Here is a 21069-nt window from a genome sequence, read left to right on the forward strand (position 1 = left end):
ATAGAAAAAGATTTGAAATTGCTTTCTAATCCCATATAACCTGTTTCACTATCATTAATGTAAAAGAACGAATTAAAAACCTGCCATATACTAGATATTTTATCAAGTGATGATGTTGAGAATTATGATTTCAATTGAGAAATCTAATAAGTAGTGCTGGATAGAACCAGGAGTCAAGTCAGTTCTGATCTAAAGGCACATCTTTAAATATCTATTTAAAATGGTTACTATTGCTATATATATATATATATATTTTCATTTTACCCATAAATATTTCAGAGTATATCTATAAATGGTAGGGACTCTTTAAAAATATAACTACAATATAATTATCACACTGAAAAGAAATTAGGAACAGCTCGAGCATTTGAAACTTCACAAAATGGAGATTGAAGAATGAATAAGTATGGTGGAATTTATTCCCTGATTGAGGAGATGCATATTAGAAGTGGAGAGCTGAACCCGAGACACCTCTGTGGTCACCTGAGGGATCTGAGCAAAGAAAGGAACGTGAGGTCCATGAGCAACAGTGGGGAGGCCTTGGGCCAATAGCCCAAGTTTTCTTTTTATTCGGGATCCAGCCACTGGAAAAAAATGCAAATTTTTTTTCGTGCAGGTATTGATCAATATGTTTCTTTCTAGAAAGAAGGAAACTATAAGAATGAAATGAAACAAGCCACCACATCGAATGGCTGATGGCATACTTGACTTGTGCTTCTCTGTAAGACAAGGCCATTCTTAAAAAAAAAAAAAAAAAAAGATTTTGTTTCCAAGATAAGTCGGTATCTTCTTGGCACCAGAATTTTCAGTTCTGTGAAAACAGAAAATTTTTGTTGTTGATATTTTGTCTGGTATAGCAGTTACTTTAGTTATGTTTTGGCTTTTGTGCTTCCAAAATAAATGTTAGACCCAAGAACGCACATCCCTCCGAAGACTATTGTAATCCTGGTACATTTTTAGTTCTTTTCCTCTGAGTCAAGAAATGATAGATAACAGATATATTTTTTAATTGCTCATATTTTTAACTATTTACTATATGCCAGACATCATGCTATGTGCTCTATAGATATTTTGACATTCAAAACTAGCAATCCTGTGAGGTGAGCATTATTATTTTCATTTTAAAGTTTAAGTAGCTGAGCTACATAGAGTTTAGGTTCTTGCACAATCTCTCATCACCAATAAAAGGCATAGAATCAATTTACCCAGAGGTGTCTATGTCCCTAAGCCCATGTTCTTTACCTCAGTTCCACCCAAACCCTCTCTATGAGCTATTTACCAGACGGAGCGGGCAGCTATGTTTCTCCTGTACCGAGAAGTATCCAGACAGTGGCTGCTAATCTTAGATAATAGAATTATAAGGAAACTCTAGAACAGGATGTTCCGACTTTTTTTTGACAACAACCTATAATAAAAATCACATTTAACGTCAAGTCACAGAACACTCACACACACCTCATGATGAATTAATATCATTGCTACTTAATAGGTACTCTGATATGTCTTATTCTATTTCTTTTTTTTTTTTTTTTTAGAATTCTAGTCAGGAAGCACTAGATCGTTTCCACAATTTACTCATGAGTCATTATCTTTATTCTGATAAAGATAGCACTAGTGTATAGCTAGTCTATTTTATACAATTACCTCCCCCTTCCCTCCAGCTTTATTGAAATGTAATAGACAATTAGTTGCTCATATTTATATTTTACAATTCAATGAGTTTTTTTCAATTATAGTTAACCTGCAATAATATATTAGTTTCAATTGTACGGCATAGTGATTAGAGATCTATATAACTCACAAAGTGATCATCTCACTAAATCTAGTACCCGCTTCCCCTCCACATATTTATTACAACATTATTAACTATTTTCTTTATGCTACACTTTTATCTCCATGTCTATTTTGTAACTATCCATTACAATTACCTTTTTAAGAGTATTCTACCATCTTAAGCAAGTTATTTAATTTCTAAGTCCTCAGTTATCTCATCTGCAAAATGAGGAGATTGAGTCCCATTTGTGATTTTTAATACCGGCTGCATATTACAAATATTTAGAAAGATTTTATCACACCCATCGTAATAATAAAAAATGAAAAATACTTAGTGAGTTTTTAAATACCTCATGTATAGGTTTTTGCCTCAGAATTCCTGATTTAATCGGTTTGGGATAGAGTCTGTTTACTGGTATTTTCTTTCTTTTTTAATTTTTCATGTTACTGCAACATGCTACCAGAGTTAGGAATTACTGGACTAGATGATTGTTAAATTTTCCCCCGGCTCCCAATTCTAGGCTATTCTGTCATGATGAAGAGGTTACATTTTTAAAAATTATATTTTAAATTTATTTTTGTAAGGAGAAAAGAGCATTGACCCTAAGACATATCCCTTACAACAATGGTTTTCACATACTAGTTACGTAAGGAATTGGCTACTTGGCTTGTCCTTAGCAATTCTGACCATGTGTGTCCTGGGTGGAGCCACATACTCTGCATTTTTAACAAACAACCTTAGGTGATTCTGATGAAAATGGCCTCAGGAACACTGTACATCATCTCAACAACTGTTTATACTTCCCACAGTCCTCAGTACTTGGCCTATGGCCCGTGCTCTGAAATGTTTGCTAGATTGCTATACCACAAACCTGCCTGGCTGCTCTGCTGCCCTGTGTCAGCTCCATGGCTTCATGCTCATTTCCCCAGGTCTTTGATCCCTTTATTAACCAAGTTCAAACATTCAGATTCTCTTTTTTCTCCTACTCCAACCATAATTATGGCCTTAAATACTAAAATCACATTCAAACTGGGTAATTAATACTCTGAGAAGTGAATATATGGTGCTAGTTAAAACAATAGGATGAATTTGAAATAAATCTTCAATTTTATTTAACAAATATTTTTATATTGCTGTGTGCCAATCACAGTTATAAGGGCTCTACAAATATTAACTCAGCTTATGTCCACCCATAATAATCCTATGAGGTAGGTGCTATCATCCTCCTATTTCATAGATTAAGATCCTGAATCCCATTGTATCTGTAGCACTGATTCTATTATCCAGTTAATATTTTAATATGAGACATGAAACAAATGTAACTTTTGTGATAGGCTGCTGCAAGCTGACCTGTAGAGACAGACTCAGTGTCTTCCACCATTAGAAGTATTTCAGAGGAAAATATTGAGAACATAGTATTAAGAAATAACTTAGTAAAGCATTCTTAAGTTAATTGACCCAAGTAACAATTTCCTTAAATAACCTTATATAATATGGCTTTCTTATCTAAATTTTATCTCTAGCCCTGAAAATTTAATGTACTACTTAATAAACATTTTCATTTAGTTAAATATATATTTGCCAATAAACTAATAAGAGACTAGAATATCATTTGCCAATTGACGTTGTTATATAACACCCTCACTTTGATGTGTAATTTATTTATTGGTCGATTGGAAAGATACATTCTCAAGATGAAGATGACTTCACAAAGGAGCACTTCCCACTTTTAATGTCCATTTATCATCTGGTTCTCTGGGTTGGTTTTATTGAGTCTTACCCAATCCCCAGATGTTTCCTTCTTCCCATCTGGAAAACCAAGACAACTTGTCCTCTATCTTCAGGTTCTTCTTCACTTGGTCAGTACACTTGCTGCCCGTCTAACTCTGAGCTTATTTCCAAATGTTGATATTAGGGCTCTTGGGTTGTTTCAAAGACCTGGCATCTATCTAAAAACCACATTTCAGATGATCAGTATCATGTCTTTTCCCCTGCACCTGAGGGGTCTTTGTTTGTAGAGTCCCTGATGGTTGAAAGGAGGAGTCTGAGAGTAGACTCCAGTTGTACTCACTGTCATATCTCATGGTGGCTGGGCTTTTCTATAGGAAACGTATCTCAGAGTAACCCAATAGCTCTCGTAGAGGAAAAAAAAAATCTCTTCTTTACAAAAGAATGTCAGCTAAGAAATGTACGAGGAATGGAAAAACAGAAAATTAACATTTTTCCACCCTTAATGAAATCACAATTTCAAGAAAGAATCATCAATGGGTGCTAAAGTCATTAAGTAAAAGATTGATGAAGAACTGGAATATCGACATGGTACCAGTGCATCACCCATACATGGTACCAGTGCATCACACAAGTTGCAAATGGGAAAACCCAGCTTTAAAATGCAGGCTTCCAGCTGTCACCCTTTGGTGATCAATCTTAGCATAGAACACTGGGAAGCCACCTTATATATCTCCTGTATAACACCTTACCTGTGACATATTTTACCAAAAATATTTAACTTACATCTACTCAAAACTTTGAATCTAATGTTTACTTTACAGAAAACACAAGGGATAAAGTAAAAGTTAAATGACATTATGATGAAATCATTAGATGAACTCAGAAAAGTGGAACATTCTACAGGACAAATGTTTTCAATGAATCAATGTTGTGACAAAAAGAGAGCATGTTTTGAGTTCTCTTCAAGATTAAGAGATTCAGACACATAATAACCAATGCAACGTGTGATTCTTTAATGGATCCCAATTCGAATGACTGTAGAAAACATGTTTGAGACTGAGTGTCTGTCTTAGTCACGTCAAGCTGCTATAATAATAAAGTACTGTAGACTGAGTAGCAATAGAAATTTATTTCTCGCAGTTCCGGAGGCTGGACATCCAAGGGCACGGGTGTTAGCATGGTCGAATTCTGATGAGGGCCCTCTTTTTCTAACTTTTCCTTGTATCCTCAGATGGCAGAGCAGAGAGAAGAAGCAAGCTCTCTTTTTAACCTTATAAGGTTTCTCATTCCATTCATGAGAGCTCCACCTTCGTGACCTCATCTAATCCTAATTTTCTCCCAAAAGTCCCACCTCCTAATACCATCACATTATGGGGGTACTGTTTCAACATATGAATTTTGGGAGGACATAAACATTCAGTCTATCAGATGATAGCCAAAAGATATTGTTAGTTTTGATAGATATGATACTTATCTTGCATTATGTAGGAAAATGTCCTTATTTCTCACATTTGAAATATTTAGGGATGAAATATTATGAAATAATTTACTTCAGAAACAAGAAAAAAAAGTGGTAAAATATTAACAATGATTATAAATTTAGGTTCTGTCTATATGACCAGAATTACATGACTTATACATTTTTCTTTGGTGGTTTTCAAAGTGTGACACTTACTAGAAATGCATATTCCTGGGCCCCACTGTAGACATACTGAATCAGAAATCCTGGGGGAAGACAGCAGCAGTGGTGTTTGGACAAGCCCACCAGGATAGGATATTCTGATGCACCCTGAAGTTTGAGGACCACTGGCTTAATACATGGTGCAGATAGGGAAGAGTAGATGGTAGGAAAAGGATCAATGTGATTAATTACTAAGACAAAACATAAGATCAAAAATTAGTCCATGCTATGTAGACATGAAAGTGAGAAGTGAAGATACGAAGAAAGAGAGAAGCGAAGATAAGAAGCCAAGCTCAGTAAGGCATGTACCAGCTGGGTCTGAAAGGCAGCACTGAGCATGATGAAGGGCGCCAGTCCAGAGCCCAGACTGGCTGCCACACACCTCATCTCCTGGTTGTATCTCCTCTTTGGTGGAGATGTCTGGCTCTGCCACAGCAGCTCTTGTTAGTGCTCTTGTTCTTCAAGGACAAGCACTTTCCTAGGGATTTAGTCCTGCTCCTAACAAAGCTGTGACATGATGACAGCGGGTGCTGTGTTGAATGACTGTCTGCTCAGTTTCAGAATGCTGTTTATTCACTACTTACGATGCTCCCCTGAAATACATCTTGGAATAATCTTTCACACTGTGCCATGTATCAAGCAACTGGAGTGGCACACCTTCCTTCCACACCACATTCTGCTGGCTGGACTGGACATGCCCCAATACTTGTAATCAAGGTGTACTGACCCCTGCTTTCCCCACCTCAGAGGAAAAGGTCAATCATTCCTGGTTCGTTTTATCCCACTTCAATTAACTAGCGAATCTAAGGCTTGTGCTAAGCTTACCTAGCGAATATTAGCCCATATTTGGGTACAGATTATTATAACAATCAATTGAAAGAGGGATTAGAATATAAAATGTCATTAACAAACCTTTTCACTTACTCCAACTATATTATCTGGTATTTTCTAGAACAATACTTCCCAAAACATGTTTTAAAAGATGCTGCATATGAAAATGGTCTGTGGTTAAATCTGGGAAATGCTTGGTTAAACACATTTAATCAAGTTTATTTCATGCAGAACTTCTCAGAGCCTCTAATCCATTAAAACTCATTGTGAATTCCCACATGGGGCAATTATAGAATAAATCCTTTTGTAAGAATCTTTGCCCATAGAATGCATGAATAAAGATTATGACTCAAGGGACATGTTTTAGAAAATGTTTCTTTAAAGATTAATGGATAAACCTTATGAAAAATATATCTATAAATTAAGCATACAGAGACAGAGGACTTTCTTGAAGTTGTAGGGATGAGAATAGTTTCTACAGTTTGTAGAAACATATATAAAATAGTTTAAAACAACAGTAAATCCTTTCTGACATGAGTCCAACTATCTTAAGTTTTCAGAACAACTCACCTTTGCAGAATTCGTGAACACAAAGCTGTCAGAGATGGAGCTGCTACTGCGTACCACTCCAGAATGTAATGTTGCCTGTGGGGTCAGTGCTAGGGCCCTGCATGAATAACATGGGCGAGAGGGCCGACTCTGCTCCCATGGCAGCATGTCAGATTCCACTTATTTTCAAGTGCTGGGCTTTGCTTTGCTTGTACTTACGGAAAAAATATAGTTACAGCTTTAAAGTTTCAGCCTTCGGTGTAACATAGTTTATTATAGGAAGAATATTGTAAGAAACCTATGTTGCTTGGATAACGTCAATTTAATCTTTAATTTCACTCTTTTTTTTTCTTTTTCCAGAAAACTTGAGACGAGTCAAGTATAAAAAGCTCTGAGTGCTGTCATTTGTCGAGGTTGGAGGATAGGCTGTGTGAGACCTGCATTTTAAGTCTTAACAAAAAAGCAATAATTTCTCTCATAAGTTTTGAATAATTTAGGTTCTTTTTACCAGACAATAGCTTGATTGCATTGCTAGGTGTCTTGATTTAAGGAGCAGGATGACAATAGAAAAAATGAGCAAAGAAGAAAGCTCTAAAGTGGAAGATAAAGGACAGGATATGTATGAAATTAAATGCAAGCACCCACTGAAGTGCTATCAGGCTCTTACCCTAGCGAGGGTGGGATAGTCTTGGGGACATTGGCCACCCAGGATGATTTAGGTAAAGTTATGGGAGAGTTCTGTAGACATTTTCTTAAGAAAAGTAATCAAATACAGCTTGATTTTAATATAAATTGCTTTCTTACTTGAGTACACAATATGAATTAATTATGTTCTCGAATATTTAACTCAAGTAAATATACTTGGACATCTTCTTTGCCAGGCATTGTGCTAGTAGCCATTGGGAATTCAATAGTGACCTAGATTCATAGAGCTTACATTCTAGTTGCAGAGGCTAACAAGCAAGCAACTACTAAAGACACTGCTGAGCAGGGTTTGCAGCACAAAAGAAGTAAAGTGTACTGTAATAGATCTTAAAGGTACTTTTAGATTAAATGACAATGGAAGGCTTCTTAGGAGGTGACTTGGGAGGTGTGGATGGAAGGATGAAGAATTACATATCCAAACTACTAGCAGGTTGGGGATGTAGAGCATTCTCGGCATAGGGAATAGCAAGTGCAAAGGCCCAAGTTATAAAAGAGCTTGGCATGTTCTACGAACAGTAAGAAGTCCTATGTCGTTGAAAACATAAGGACCAATGAAGAGAATTCCAGAAGATTATGGTTGTACAACAATGTGAATATACTTAATACCACTGAACTGTTTACTTAAAAAAATGATTAAGATGTTAAGTTTTATGCTATGTGTATTTTACCACAATAATTTTTTTTTTTTTTTTTTTTTTTTAAGATGCACATTGCAGAGGCAGACAGAAGCCTGATCATGTAGGACAGCGTAGGACATAGTAATTGTACTCTAGGGTAATGAATTTGGACTTTGAAGCTTCACAAATGTAGAGATATATATGTGTCATTTTAAGCGGCCAAATTTGTGTTACTTGTTACAGCAGCCATAGGAAATTAACATACCTGGGGAGGAAAAGATTGTCCCTGTCTGAGTCTACTTGCACTTCTACCCATCTGTGAGAAACAGGATTTTAAGTAATTGGTGCAATTTAATCTGTAAGAGTGATTTCCTCATTGATTCCGTGTTAGGTCCTCAGCACTGTGTATCTAAGAACTCATTCCCCGTAGTTCATCAAGTGAAATCAGATTAAGGAGGAATAATACATAATAACTCACGAGAGACAACTATAAACCAAAACAGCAGTTTATTGGTTTATCCACAAAATATAAATACTAAATGTATCAGCTTACTTGCACCAGCAGTTAAATGCTGCTTTTGTCTTACTGGGGAAATGGAAAGCCAGAACGAAGGCAACTGGCTCATCTCAAAGGCTGAGGACACCAAATCACAGAGTCTGGTGCACTGGTCTCCCCTGCAGATTAGAACATTTAAGTTGTTCAGCGATCTTGCTCCTGACTTTGCTGGGACCTTCTGACAAATTCTGACATGCAGTCACTACCTTTCTAGAATCCTTGGAATGTCATCATGATACTGTTTTGGCAATATCCTTCAGATGTGCTACAATGATTTTCAAATTTATGGAAACCCTCGAATATTTTATAGACAAATTCATTCTGGGTAGTTTACCAAGTAGACACCCCGGCTATTCATTCAGCAGCTATTGTCCTTGCTCTTATGAGGCTAATTATTTAATGGTAAGGAAAGGCACCATTAAATAAAGACACACACAAAACCCACAAATACTTTTGTGAAACCACTCCTTTATTTTAATTTTATGCTTATAAAATGACAAGAGAATAGGGAGTGGGGAGGCAGGAATAACACGTGGTCACCCCTAGAGAGTAGAGGAAGAGGCCATGCCAACAAGACCGGGTCAGACTGCTCTTCCCTGCCATTGCTAGTAACAGCAAAGAACAAAAAGAAGTCCAAGTATGGATCAATGGCTTACATTAACAAGATCAGTCGGTTTACGGAGAGCGAGGTGATCTGTCCAGTCCATATTCATGCGGAGGAAAAAGGTCCCAGTCAGTCTAATGAGGCCTCGGCTCTGGGAGGGCTGGGGTCCGCTTCCTGTGAGATTTGGGTCGCCGTCTCCAGGGCACAAAGGGGCCACGAGGTAGATTCCGGGGAAAACCCCTATGAACCACAGGGGCCCACTGCTGATAAGGTGTGGGGAAGGAGGGCCTGGGTGGCTGGGGACTAAACGTAAAGTCAGCTTCGAAGTCAAATCCTGTCTGGGTAGATGAGGGGACATCTGAATGGAAATAGTTTAAGAACTGATCTGACTGGAAAGAATGGTCTGAATTAAAATAGGTATCTTGGGGACAGAGCAAGAACTGGGGGGACGTCACTGGGTGCGGGGAAATGGGTCGGGGCTGTGCGGGCAGGAGTGGGGGCAGGGGTAGGCGGGGAGTCGGGAGCGGGAGCAGGGGGCGCAGCCTGCGGGGAGGCAACGATGGAGTCGGGAGCAAGACCTGTGGATCTCTGCTGGCCTGGCCTTGCCTCTGGACTCCCAGGCCAGGTTCTCCCGTCGCGCGGCCCTCCTTGACAAACTTGCCCACCGGGTTGCGGGTGGGCAGCTCCACACCCCAGGCGTCGGCCACGTGAGCCAGCAGGAGCTGGGAGAGCTGTCGGTGCGCGTACTGGTTCCAATGCACGCCGTCTCCCTGCCGGTGCTTCTCCGCATGGCGAAAGTGGAAATGCAAGTCCAGCACGTCGAAACCGTGCTTCTGCGCCTCAGCAGAGCTGTAGAAGTTGGCTTCGATCACGCCGAGTCTCAGGCGGAGGGCCAAGGACTGCTGCTCCCGCAGGAGGAAGGCCCCGGTGATTTTCTCGCCAACCGGCATGGCCGTGTTCCACACCAGGAGGCATGACTCCGGCAGCACCTGGCCTAGGTGCCGGAACAGGTTCTCCAGGTTCTTCCGGTAGCTCCTAACGGAGTCCTGTCCGTACCTGGAGATGTCCCAGAGGCAGGAGTTAATGATGACCACGTCCGGGCTGTGCTTGTCGGCCTGCAGCTCTTCCAAGACGGCCTGAACGTACTCGTTGTAGACGCGCGTGAGGAAGTAGAAACGCACCAGATGGTGGCCGGAGCAGTACTGGCGGACCTCGCGGTAGCTGGTGCGGTTGTGCATGGGGCTCTTCTGGCCTCCGACCACCAGCTCGTCCTGTTCAAAGCTCATCTCCCCCTTGACCTTGAGCTGTCTGTGAGTGAGCAGGCAATCTTTCTGCAGCAGGAGCACCAGGTCCTTGTACACGGACCTCTGGACGGAATCTCCCAGGACGACGACGAATTTGTTGTGGAGCAGCTGCCGCACTTCGGAGGACAGCAAGTGGACCATGATGCCCAGGGCAAGCGGGCTAGCTCCTTTCTTTGAACACGGATGGGTCTGCAGATAGCTAGGACAGAAGGAGAGAGTAGCTGGGAGGGACCCGCCCGAGGGACCCGCCCTCGGAGGGACCCACCCTCGGCAGGCCTGCTATGTGGGTAGGACTTGGGACTAGGAATGGAGTTTTGGCCCAGGAAGCCTGCAGGACAGAACTCCGCCTTAAGGCTGGGAGTGGGGAGAGAAAGAACAAGGAGGGAGCCTGGAGCCTTGAGCCAGAAGCCCTGCGGGCCTGTCCTCAGCTGAGGTCTGGGACTTGATCACTGAACTGCCGGCGGCTCTTGGAGGCCCAGGTTCCACCAGCCAGGAGGGGCCAACCCGGCCAGCCCTCTCCCCACTGGAGGGACAATCCACCACTGGGAAGGCAGCCCAGATGTATTGACAACTAGAGAATGGTCAGGCAAACTTCACAGCTGCCAAATAATGAGGACTGGGAATAAATATGGAGAATGTTTGTGATACGGTTCTTACAGAACTTACTGACATGTGTGCCCCATATCAGTGAAACTATATGAAATAGGTATGCATAGATAACATTGAAAAATATGTGCAAAAAACACAGCCGTTAATAGTAGGATTATGGATTTGCTTTCCTCCTTTTTTTGTAAATATTCCTTATGTAACCTTATATTACTTTGAACGACATAGAAAGAATTCAATGAAATGCAGCAGGTAGGAAGAGTACATGTGCCAGGTCAGAAAACGTTATAAAAACAGATTTCTTTAACAAGGAAGCAGCTGTTGCTTACCAATAAGACTTGTAAAAAATAAATAAAATTTGAAATAATTCACGTTTCAGCTGTAATATTCTTTGCTTTCCATTTGAAGGAGATCAGACTGTGCCACCTCAAAATATGCCATTTTGGCATAAAGAAGATTTTGAGAGGAGGAATCAACGGCCACAGTAAGTTCTCTGCACTCCCCTTATCTGCCTAAAAGCAGTGTATAAATTTCCCTTAGAGGGAGGTGCCCCTTCTCCCACCAGAGAGAAGGGTCAAGGTAGAAGTCAGAGAGTTGTCAACACCAAAATAGTTTATATGTACAAATCTTACTAAAATAGCCCTGATTTTCATTAGTTCCTCCATATATTTCCTAGTTATGTCTCCACGATCTATCATTCCTTGAAGCTCAAACCCTTTTCCCTTTGTTAAAATGGTATATAAGCCTCTGAATCTAACTGCTCCTTTGAGTTTCATTTCTTATCTGCGAACTCTAGTGCACATAAATACTAATAAAAATTGTGTGCCTTTTCTTCTGCTAACCTATCTTTTGTTAGTTTAGTCACAGGGCCCCAAAAACGGAACCTAATAGGGTAGAGGAAATGTTTTTTCCTCCTCAGCACATTGAATAAAATGTTAAAAGTTAAACTCATCTTCAAAACTTAAGATGGAGTTTATTGCAAGCTGCTATTTACAGCCATATTCACTAATGAATAAAAGGTAGAAACATACTTCAATACTAACACATCTCAGATGGGGAGAAGGATGGCACTCACTGCATACTTACACAAAAGCTGTTAAAATTCACTGCGGCTTGATATTCGTAGGCTTTTATGCATTAGTAAACATCTTAATAGGTGTGGGTAGATAGCTATTATTAAATAACATTCAGTTTTTAAAAGCTATACTATTTGTGGTTTTAAATGGGTATAAGTACAAAAATAAAAACATGAAAATTGGTAGACTGTAATGTTGGGTCACGGGAGGGAGGGATAAACAGATGTCTGCCTAGGAACTTCTCGGCCTGGTACAAGGATCCAGACTCCCGACTGAGATAGAATCCAGATGCTCAACTGACTTAGGCCCACCCTAAAGCCCAGGCGCCACGACCCTAACAGCCTCTGGGCCCAATTAACACTCCCTGATATGGGCTTCAAAGTCCAATTCTGTACCCTATCCCCACATAGCCCTATAAAAACTACACCCTCCCGTCTCAGGGTGCGATTTCCCTGGCCCCCTTCCTCTCGGGACCAGCGAACCACGCCCGGGAGTGCTCTCCCAATAAAGGCTTGCTTTTAAAACTTCTCGGGGTGTCCCACGTTTACCTTACATGTAAGAGTTGCCCTAAGAGAGCAGTTGAAAATATTCTTATTTCCTCCCAAAGAATCTTTATTCAAATGTTTTTTGCTATCAGAAAAAAAAAAAAAAAGCATAAAAATAGGATTTAGCTCACTGTGGTGCAACAAAATGAAACTTAATTAAAGCAAACTCCAAATCCCTTTGGGATGCGGTCATGTTCATTTGTTTATAATTATTTGTTTGTCCAACTCACACTTATTAAGCTCCTACTAAATGCTCCACATGGGGTATATAAAATGAGTTAAACCTGATCTCCTTCACAAGCAGGTCAGAAATATTCATTGATAACTGTAACACAAAGTAGAGAGTGCTAAGTGCCATGAAAACAGAATGAACAAGGGCTGTGGAATTTCATGAGTCTTTGTGAACAGAATTTCTTTACCCCAAACCTAAGCCTTTAAAGTATAAAGGTGCAGGGGAGACCTTTTACCAGGGTTCCTATGCCACCAGCTCTGTGCGCCCTCCTATGTGGGCTGACACTCTGGTCATATTCTGTGCCTAGTCCCCTGGGGTATTGAACATAACTCCTGCTATTAGAGTTCTCTTTTCAAGGTTGGCAGATCTGATAACCTAGTGCTGTCTCCTTCAGCGCTATTTTTGCTAACTTGGCCTAATGGATTTCTTCTCTAGATGTGAAGTACCCTAGACTTGGAGTCACAAATGTGAGTCAAATCCATTACTTAAAAAAGCAGTGGGATATGGAGGCACTTAAGTATACTGATGAAAAACATTGGTTTTGGAGCCACACACACTGGGTCTCAACCCCAGCTCTTCTGTTTGCTATCTCTTTGTCCTTGGACAAGTTATTCAGCCTTTCTCTGCCTTAATTTCCCTTAGTTATTGAATGGGACTTTTAGTACCCACTTCATATTAAATGTAAAGTGTTTAAAACAATGTAAGCACGGAAAGAGTTATTATTATTACTGAGCAAGTTTCAGAAAACCAGGTTAGCCATCTGTAAAAAGAGAATTACAGTATTTCTGCTGCTTGTCTAACAGCGTTCTGTGAAGATTGAATGAGATTGATCCAAATGAAAGATTTTGAATAAAACAAAATTAATATTTATTGAATGGCTACTGGATGCTAAATGCCTTACAAATGTTATCTTATTTATAAGATAATTCTTATTATTCTCCTTTTATAGGAAAGGATATTGATGTGATGGAGCTGAGACTTAAAACCACTGACTCCAAAATCTGGCTCTGTAGGAGACCTCTTTTAGACCAGAAACTCCTGCGGGCCAGTCTGAATCCTAAAGTTTGGCTCCTATCAGGGGGACAGGCAGGAGAAGGGTCTTTTGGTGTGCTGTATGCATAGGCAGGCAACCATTTAGTCTGCCTAGGAGAGGTGGTCCATATCTATTTGGCTGTGTGTGTGTGTGTGTGTGTGTGTGTGTGTGTGTGTGTTGGGGGGCGGGGTAGGGAGTGAGGGTGGAGGTGGGGTGTGTGTGAATAAGAGTATATTTTTCTCCTCCTATTTGGTAATCTCAAGCAAGAGACATGCAAACTTAAGAGATCTGAATTTTAGAATAACCAAAACAAAACTCTACAGCTGGGCCTCATGGTGTTTGAGGTGTTCCGGCTGCCCTGTATCCTGATTAGTGAACTTAACCAGCTCAGATGCTGCTCCAAGGGCTCAGAGCCAAAATGGGGCAAAAATGTCCACTTGAGAATTTCTTATTGCTCTTCTGCAGTGGAACGTGCAGATAAGACCATAGAAAAGATGAGAAGGGAAAGCGACTGGGAAGAAACATTCCAGTTAGAAGCTGGAACTGAAAGGAAATTCATGAAATTCTTGATAAAGGGCGCCACAACTTAGCAGGATTGACACCCTCAGGACGATCGGTGTGGAAAAGAAATCTTTAAGCTAAGACGCCAAACATTAAAAATAAACCCAAAAACAACGAAAAAAAAGGGGGGGGGACTTTTTAAGGCAGGAAGTGGAGAATAATTTGGAGAGCTAAATCTTCTCTCATCTTAAAAAAAAGGTCGGTAAATATTTTCAAAGCTCTTTTTCTCTATAAAACTGAAACAAAAAAGAGGTTTGAAAACAGATCAATGGTCTTTTTAGCCTAGGCTTCTTTCTTTGCTTCTAAATTGCTAAACTCACTTATTAGTTTTGGTAGCTGTTTTATAGATAGATTGCCTCATTCGTTCATTCATTCATTCAGGATTTCTGAGAACCAGATATGGTGCTTGGTGGAAGAAGTAGGATTAAAAACACAGTCTTTTTTCTCGAGAGGACTACCGTGGAAGTGGACATGTAAAAATATCAAAGGAGGAGTTAGCAGCTAGAATTGATGTATGTAAATGAAGCACCAAACCCTGTAAGGGAAGGCCAAGGGGGAGAGAGGTTATACAGACGATCTTTGCAATCTGTGATTCCAACATCAAATGAAAACCAGTTTTTGAAGAGTTGCATGATGATTCCTCAAATAATTACCAGTGCCATGTTTTTCTGTTTGCAATGGAAAATTTGGCTTTTGGCTAAAACTCTGTCAGAAATATGCATTAATAATGGCTACTACTATAATAAATTACTTAGATTTCTGTTCAGGGATAATTAATTTTTCGATAGTTTCCTAAGCGATGGCTTATAAATCATTGACTACTACTGCTTTATAACTACCACAAACAGAACACATAGCATTTGTTTTTCATTAATCGAAGTATTGTAGAAATTAGGCTAATTTTCTTTCTTTTCTTATTGATCTTTAGTTACAGGAAGAGTGACACATTAAATAGGCCAGTTGCTCCAGAGACCCTGCAGAGAAGCCTTAAATCAGAAGTACTCAGTAACAATTAGATGTTGTTTTGATTACTTGTAGGGAGTACTTGTAACTAGTTTAGAAGTTCCTTGCATATGACTAACCATCTTAATGATGTGACATTATACTAAGAATATAAATAGTTCATTTCCTTGTAACTGCATTTTTGCTGATCAAATCAATACTTTGAACTTTACCATATCCCCTTAAATTTTAACACAATAGATAGTACAAATAAGAAAATAATTATTTTTCATGAACTTACCTCTACAACTTAGCTGTCTATGTCTTGGCATTTGGTTAGTTTTCTAAGTGGAATTTAAACTTGTCAAAAATCAAACCGAGTTTCACACGTAAAGTTTTCAAAGAAAAAACAGAAACGAACAATTCAAACTTCTCTTTGGGAAAGCTTAATGAATGGCCTGTGGATGGGGGATTGATTTTAGTCAATTCAGTTAACATTCACTCCTCTACATAATCTGAAAATGGGGAAAATAATGCAGGCCTACTATTCTAAAAAGGGGTTTTAGGAGCAAAATTAAAAACAAAACAAAACGAATAAACAAAAAACAACCATGAAAGCACATGGTAAATAATGAAACAAAAATTATTTCCAAAAAGTCAACGGAGAGACCAATTCCAATTCCCATCTCAAATAACCTCACCTCCAAAACAGGCCTCTGCTTCGCAGCCCATTAAGTAATTCAGTAAAAATTTAGAGAACACCTGTGCCTATCTGGGGCTGTGACAGATGTCATTCTGCAAATCTGACTCACACCTCCAACAACTATCATGGTTCTTCTACCCCACCCCTAAGTCACTCAACCTTACCCCAACGTGTGTGGCCCATATTTCTAACTTGGCTATTCAGTTAGTCCTCACACACCACATGTAGAACCTCAGATACAGTGACATAAATAGAAAATTGAAACATCACTAGTGATCTTCAAACGGGGCTCCACTTAACCACAGGTTTTCCTTGTGGAGGCAGGAATCTCTGTGGATATATCCAATTTGTGTCTGTACCATTCTTCAGAGCCACCATCTTAAATCTGTGACTCTTTTGGAATAAAATATCAATGCAAGAATTTCCCACACTTTAAGAGTCTAAAAATTACCGTTTAGAAATCCTTAAGGGTGTATATTTTTCCCATAGTAACAGTCTAACAAAATTTCCTATGAACTATAGAAAGAAATGCAGGTGGCATCCTTTATGAATGAAGTGGGGGTTCAGAATACCTAGTATATAAGTAACTTCTATAAAAACAAAAAATAAACTATGGAGCCTTTATTCAAATATCCCCCTTTTTTAAAAAAAGAAAGCCTTTTACACAGGATATCTTAAAGTAAAAAATCAAATCAATTCACATAAACAAAATATGATTTCAATCATGTAATGACTATGACAAACTTCCATATTATAGTCTCGAACCATTATTTAAAGTACATGTGCTAATTTCCTATTACTCTCTAACACCAATGAAAAGATACCAGAAAGCAGTGACCTGGCTTTCACTTCCAAGAGACTGAAGTCAGACTAGGACTCTGGCCCCGAACAGCTGTATGCTCTTGGGTTGGCTGCCCAACATTCTGAGCCAGTTTCCTCTTGTGTCATAAAGGGACAATATCACTTACATCACTGAATAATAGTGAGATGAAAAGAGAGCCTATTGAAGTCTATCCAGGGCCTAATACAGGGCCTGCCATTCATCAGGCACCTTTCACCCTCTGCCACAGCAATCCCTCCCTGAGGTGGCTCTAGAGAAAAGCCAAGCACCTTGCTTCTTAGTTCCCTCCCTCAAATCCTCAGACCCGAAGTTCCCCTTTCTTGCCTTCCACAGCGGCAGAGCAGAGCTGTACCTCCTCTGTTGCGAAGGTAATCCCTCAGCTCAGGTGGCTCGTCCTCCTATCGCCTCAGGACTTTTGCTCCAGGATGTCCCCCCAGAAAAGGGATGATTATGCAGTCCACCTTCTTCAGGCTCCTCTGGCTGGTTCCTTAGGCATGCAAACAGATTCTAGTTTCTTTTTTTAAAAAAGAAAGGAAACTTCTTGGACTCCACCTCCAGGACAGTCCTATCTTTTGCCTCCCCTTCAAGGCCACTTCTTAAAAAGACTTGTTTGCTCTGGCTGTCTCTGGGTCCTCACCTCCCACTCACTCCTTTTTTACTTTAATTTGGCTTCCAACTCCATCAAACTGAAGAAATGTTTGTCAGTAAATCACCAGTGATTTCCTTGTTGTTCCTTTCAATGGCCATTTCATGGTCCTTGCTGCATTCCCAGCTCTGGGGGCAGGGACATCGGTGACCACACCTCTCTGAAAAACAGCTGGGGCGTCTGACACCTTCGTTGCCTGCCTCACCTCCCCTAGTATCCTTTGTGAGTTTCTCCTTTTCTGGCAATTTCCCAAAAGTTGGTCTTTCTCAAGGCCCACTAATCAGCTCTTTTCTTCTTTTCTTCAACATTCTTTCCTTCGGTAAATTCATCCACGCTCATGGGGTCAGTCAATAAGATGGTCACATGGTTTACCCTTATTTTGTCAGTATAATTAATAGTGCCTCCCCCACATCCCAGTTTAGATGCAAATAAATTATATGGTCCCCTTGCCAATTACCATTTGTATGCAGATGATCGAATTGAGGTATTAAAGCACTGTGGCTGAGAGGGTGGGCCCTGGAGTCAACCCCCTGGGTTTATATCCTTTCCCACTATTTACTAGCCTCTGAGACCTTGCGCAGGTTAAGTAATCCCTCTGCACTTCAGAATCCTCATCAACAAAATGGAATAACACTATGGATTTCTTAAGAAGTAAGGATTAAATGAACATATGTAAAGTCGTTAGCGTGAGGTCTGGGACATTTTTAAGTGCTCAATAAATTTAGCTAGCCCAAACTTGTCTTCAGAGTTCCAGACATATTCAGGTGAGTAGAAAAAAGTTCCGGTGGGGGGGGGGGAGGGGGGAGGGGCACGGAGTAATTTAGTCTCTTATCACTTCTAAATTCTCTAGATGCCCTTTTATCCTCCCATCAAACTGTGGCTGAATTCCTAAGATAATCTTGCGACCTTTGAACGATCTTCCTAAAGGTAAATATTGGTTCTCAGTGGGAATGATGGCAGCATATTCTTGCTGTGCATTTTTGGATAGCTGCTATATAATTTATGCTTGAAGTACTGGCTGGCGATAAGGAGGTGAAAATAAACTCTGCTTCTGAAATGTTTGGATCAAGTCATTTTTATTTTTCACGACTGTGGCTGTTTCCATTATTCTGAAAACATCAAAATCCTTGAATGATAGCTTGGATATAGAACAGTTCAACTATTTCTTGGCAATACAAATTAAGATATCATTCTTGAAAATATACTTTAGAGAGGAACATGTTGCAATATATTTTGGGAAGCCGAGCGCAATGACCAATTTCACTTTTGTTTTAGATTTCACAGTTAACTTTTTTGCTTTCCGTAAGTTATTCTTAAGCCTTAAGAAAGCTTTTGACTTTGAAACACTTTCTAAAATGGTATTGTTTTCATTTTATATGTTTTCTCTCATAAAATTTTATCGTCTAGGTTTTCAAATTCCATATCTTCACTTTCATTTGATATACTAGCATAATTCCAATGTTTTGCATTCATAGACTTTGTTCTTTAACCTCGGCTATGATCCTTCCTTTTATGCATCTCCCCAAAGCCTATGGGTGAACTACAGAGCTTGTATATATCCAGAGGGCTTTTTCTCACCTCTTATGTTTGCACTGCAACTCAGCATTGAAAGTTTCCTAATCCTTTCCTCTACTGAAATTCAGTTCCTTCTTTAAGACCCAGCTGAAATGCAATTCTGTCTGTGAGCCTTCACTATTTTCCTAGACAGAAAAATCTCTCCTTCCTCTAGCAGATGCCTCTATCACGTGGTTCTGTTTTGTGCTATAATTAACTGCCCAAGTGTCTTTCTACCCCAGTATATACCAGTCCTGAGTGGCAAAAGTGGATTTCACCCATCCTTGTACCCCTCACAGCCCAGTATTTTATGCATAATAGCATTCATTGAACATTTACTCTGTGCCAGGCCTAGTCTCTTCTCTCAATATAATGAGGTAGAAACTATTATCTTAATTTTATGGATGAATAAACTGAGGCTTGGAAGAGGTTATGTAAATAGCCCAAGGTCGTTCAGCGGGAGAAGGCAGATGTGGTCTGTTAGTGACAGCGAATCTTCTGATTGATTAGGTACGTTTAAGATTTCTTTTTGTTGTTGTTCCTTTAGGAGGAAATATGGCTCCAGAGTGTGAGCTTTTAACCTTAACTATAAATATCTGTTGAAATTAAGAGGGAAAAAAACAGTCTTATCTAGAAAAAAATATATGCATGTAGTTTTCTATTTTATTCTCTGTTGAAAAACAAAACAATGTTTTGTGCACAGCTTTAAATTTTTCTTGAGAAAACAGAGAAGGTATGAAGTCAGCTTAGGTCAATTTGCATCACACTAAGCTAATTTCTATTAATGTGTCAATGGAAAACTCAGTGCTACACTAAAGCTATATTCGTGTTTCAAAATATTTTATATTTATGCTGACTACTCTAGACTCTAACCAATTGTGGAATAAAAAGTCTCCATGGTTGAAAAGGAAGGGCAATGGAGAGCTAATAATGACTAAATTGTTTTCAACTGATGAACAGGTTGGATTCTGAAAATTCTGTCTCCGAGAACGACCACAAAAGCCCATTTAACCAGCAAACATTAGGCTGAATCAGCAGGCTGGAGTTTCTGTCAGCCCCAGTGCTCACTTCATGTTTTCATCCTTAAATGGGAGAGATGATCCCTACGCTCCTCTAAGGAGATGACACAAGAGAGCTTCTAAAATGGATATTATTTTATCATCATTGTTGTTAACAGTGTAATATCTGAATACTAAGTGCCGTAGTGTTTCTGTGGGAGGGGAAAGTTTTTGAATTTAAAATTGAGATTCTAAGGGCCAGTCTCTGCCTTGTTTCTCACCTACACTGTTTCTCAGAGGGATCTAGAAGGTCTGGATTCCCACCGCTCTAGTGTTATCGGTGGGATGGAGGATTTCCCCAGTTTCAAGCCCTAGGGCTGGGACCAGGAGAAGGGACAAGGTCCATGAGGTGAGCAAGCTGACCAAACAAGCCTCCACACTCGGAAAATGACGCACAAACTAACTTCTGACAACAGGCTTTTCCCAAATCCTGCTTTCCTTACTTCAGCTCTAAGTTTGGACCTGTGAGCTTCTCTTTGTATTGCCATATCCCGCAGAGCTCTCAGCTTCTCTCTAATCCGTCAGGAACAAAAATAAGTCAACAGCTATCCTAGAGTGAATTGGGAAAATCAAAGGAAATACTCCATAAACTATACAAATGTTAATTATTGTTATTCCGAGCCCCCTCAGCATTTTGTGGGGATGGGATTTAGTAGTCAAAGAAGTTTTCGAGTTAAACGGAATTTTTAACTTAGTAACACGAATTTAACTGGTTATTTGGTAATGTTATTTAGTACCCTCTCCAACAGCATGTTACACATTTCACCTGCTTACTTATTTATTTCCCTTAAGAATGCTATGAAGTTGGTTCATTTTTTTTTTCTTTCTCCATTTTACACATTCGAAAATTAAGTTTGGCAGATTGAGTCATCTGCCCAAGGTCATCCATTTTATAAAAAGCAAAGCTGGGAGTCAAAACT

The 21069-nt window shown here is 39.7% G+C and overlaps 1 protein-coding gene across 14 annotated transcripts in view; it reads right to left on the minus strand.

Moving 5' to 3' along the window:
• Positions 1–331: 331 nt before the first annotated feature.
• The window catches only part of PCED1B (PC-esterase domain containing 1B), a 113089-nt gene continuing 92351 nt past the window's right edge, over positions 332–21069 (minus strand). For 4 of the 14 annotated variants that reach the window (XM_016124486.2, XM_036236586.1, XM_016124481.2 and 1 more), the window contains one exon: positions 7980–17405. In XM_016124486.2, the coding sequence (XP_015979972.2) occupies positions 9183–10493 (1311 nt within the window). In that variant the 5' untranslated portion in view covers positions 10494–17405 and the 3' untranslated portion in view covers positions 7980–9182. Of the gene's footprint in view, positions 812–7978; positions 17406–21069 lie in introns of those variants that run through there. The other 10 variants (XM_036236582.1, XM_036236583.1, XM_036236581.1 and 7 more) reach the window with 6 other exon arrangements.

This window comes from Rousettus aegyptiacus, unplaced genomic scaffold (assembly GCF_014176215.1).
Source record: "Rousettus aegyptiacus isolate mRouAeg1 unplaced genomic scaffold, mRouAeg1.p scaffold_m13_p_2, whole genome shotgun sequence".
Lineage (NCBI taxonomy): Eukaryota > Metazoa > Chordata > Mammalia > Chiroptera > Pteropodidae > Rousettus > Rousettus aegyptiacus.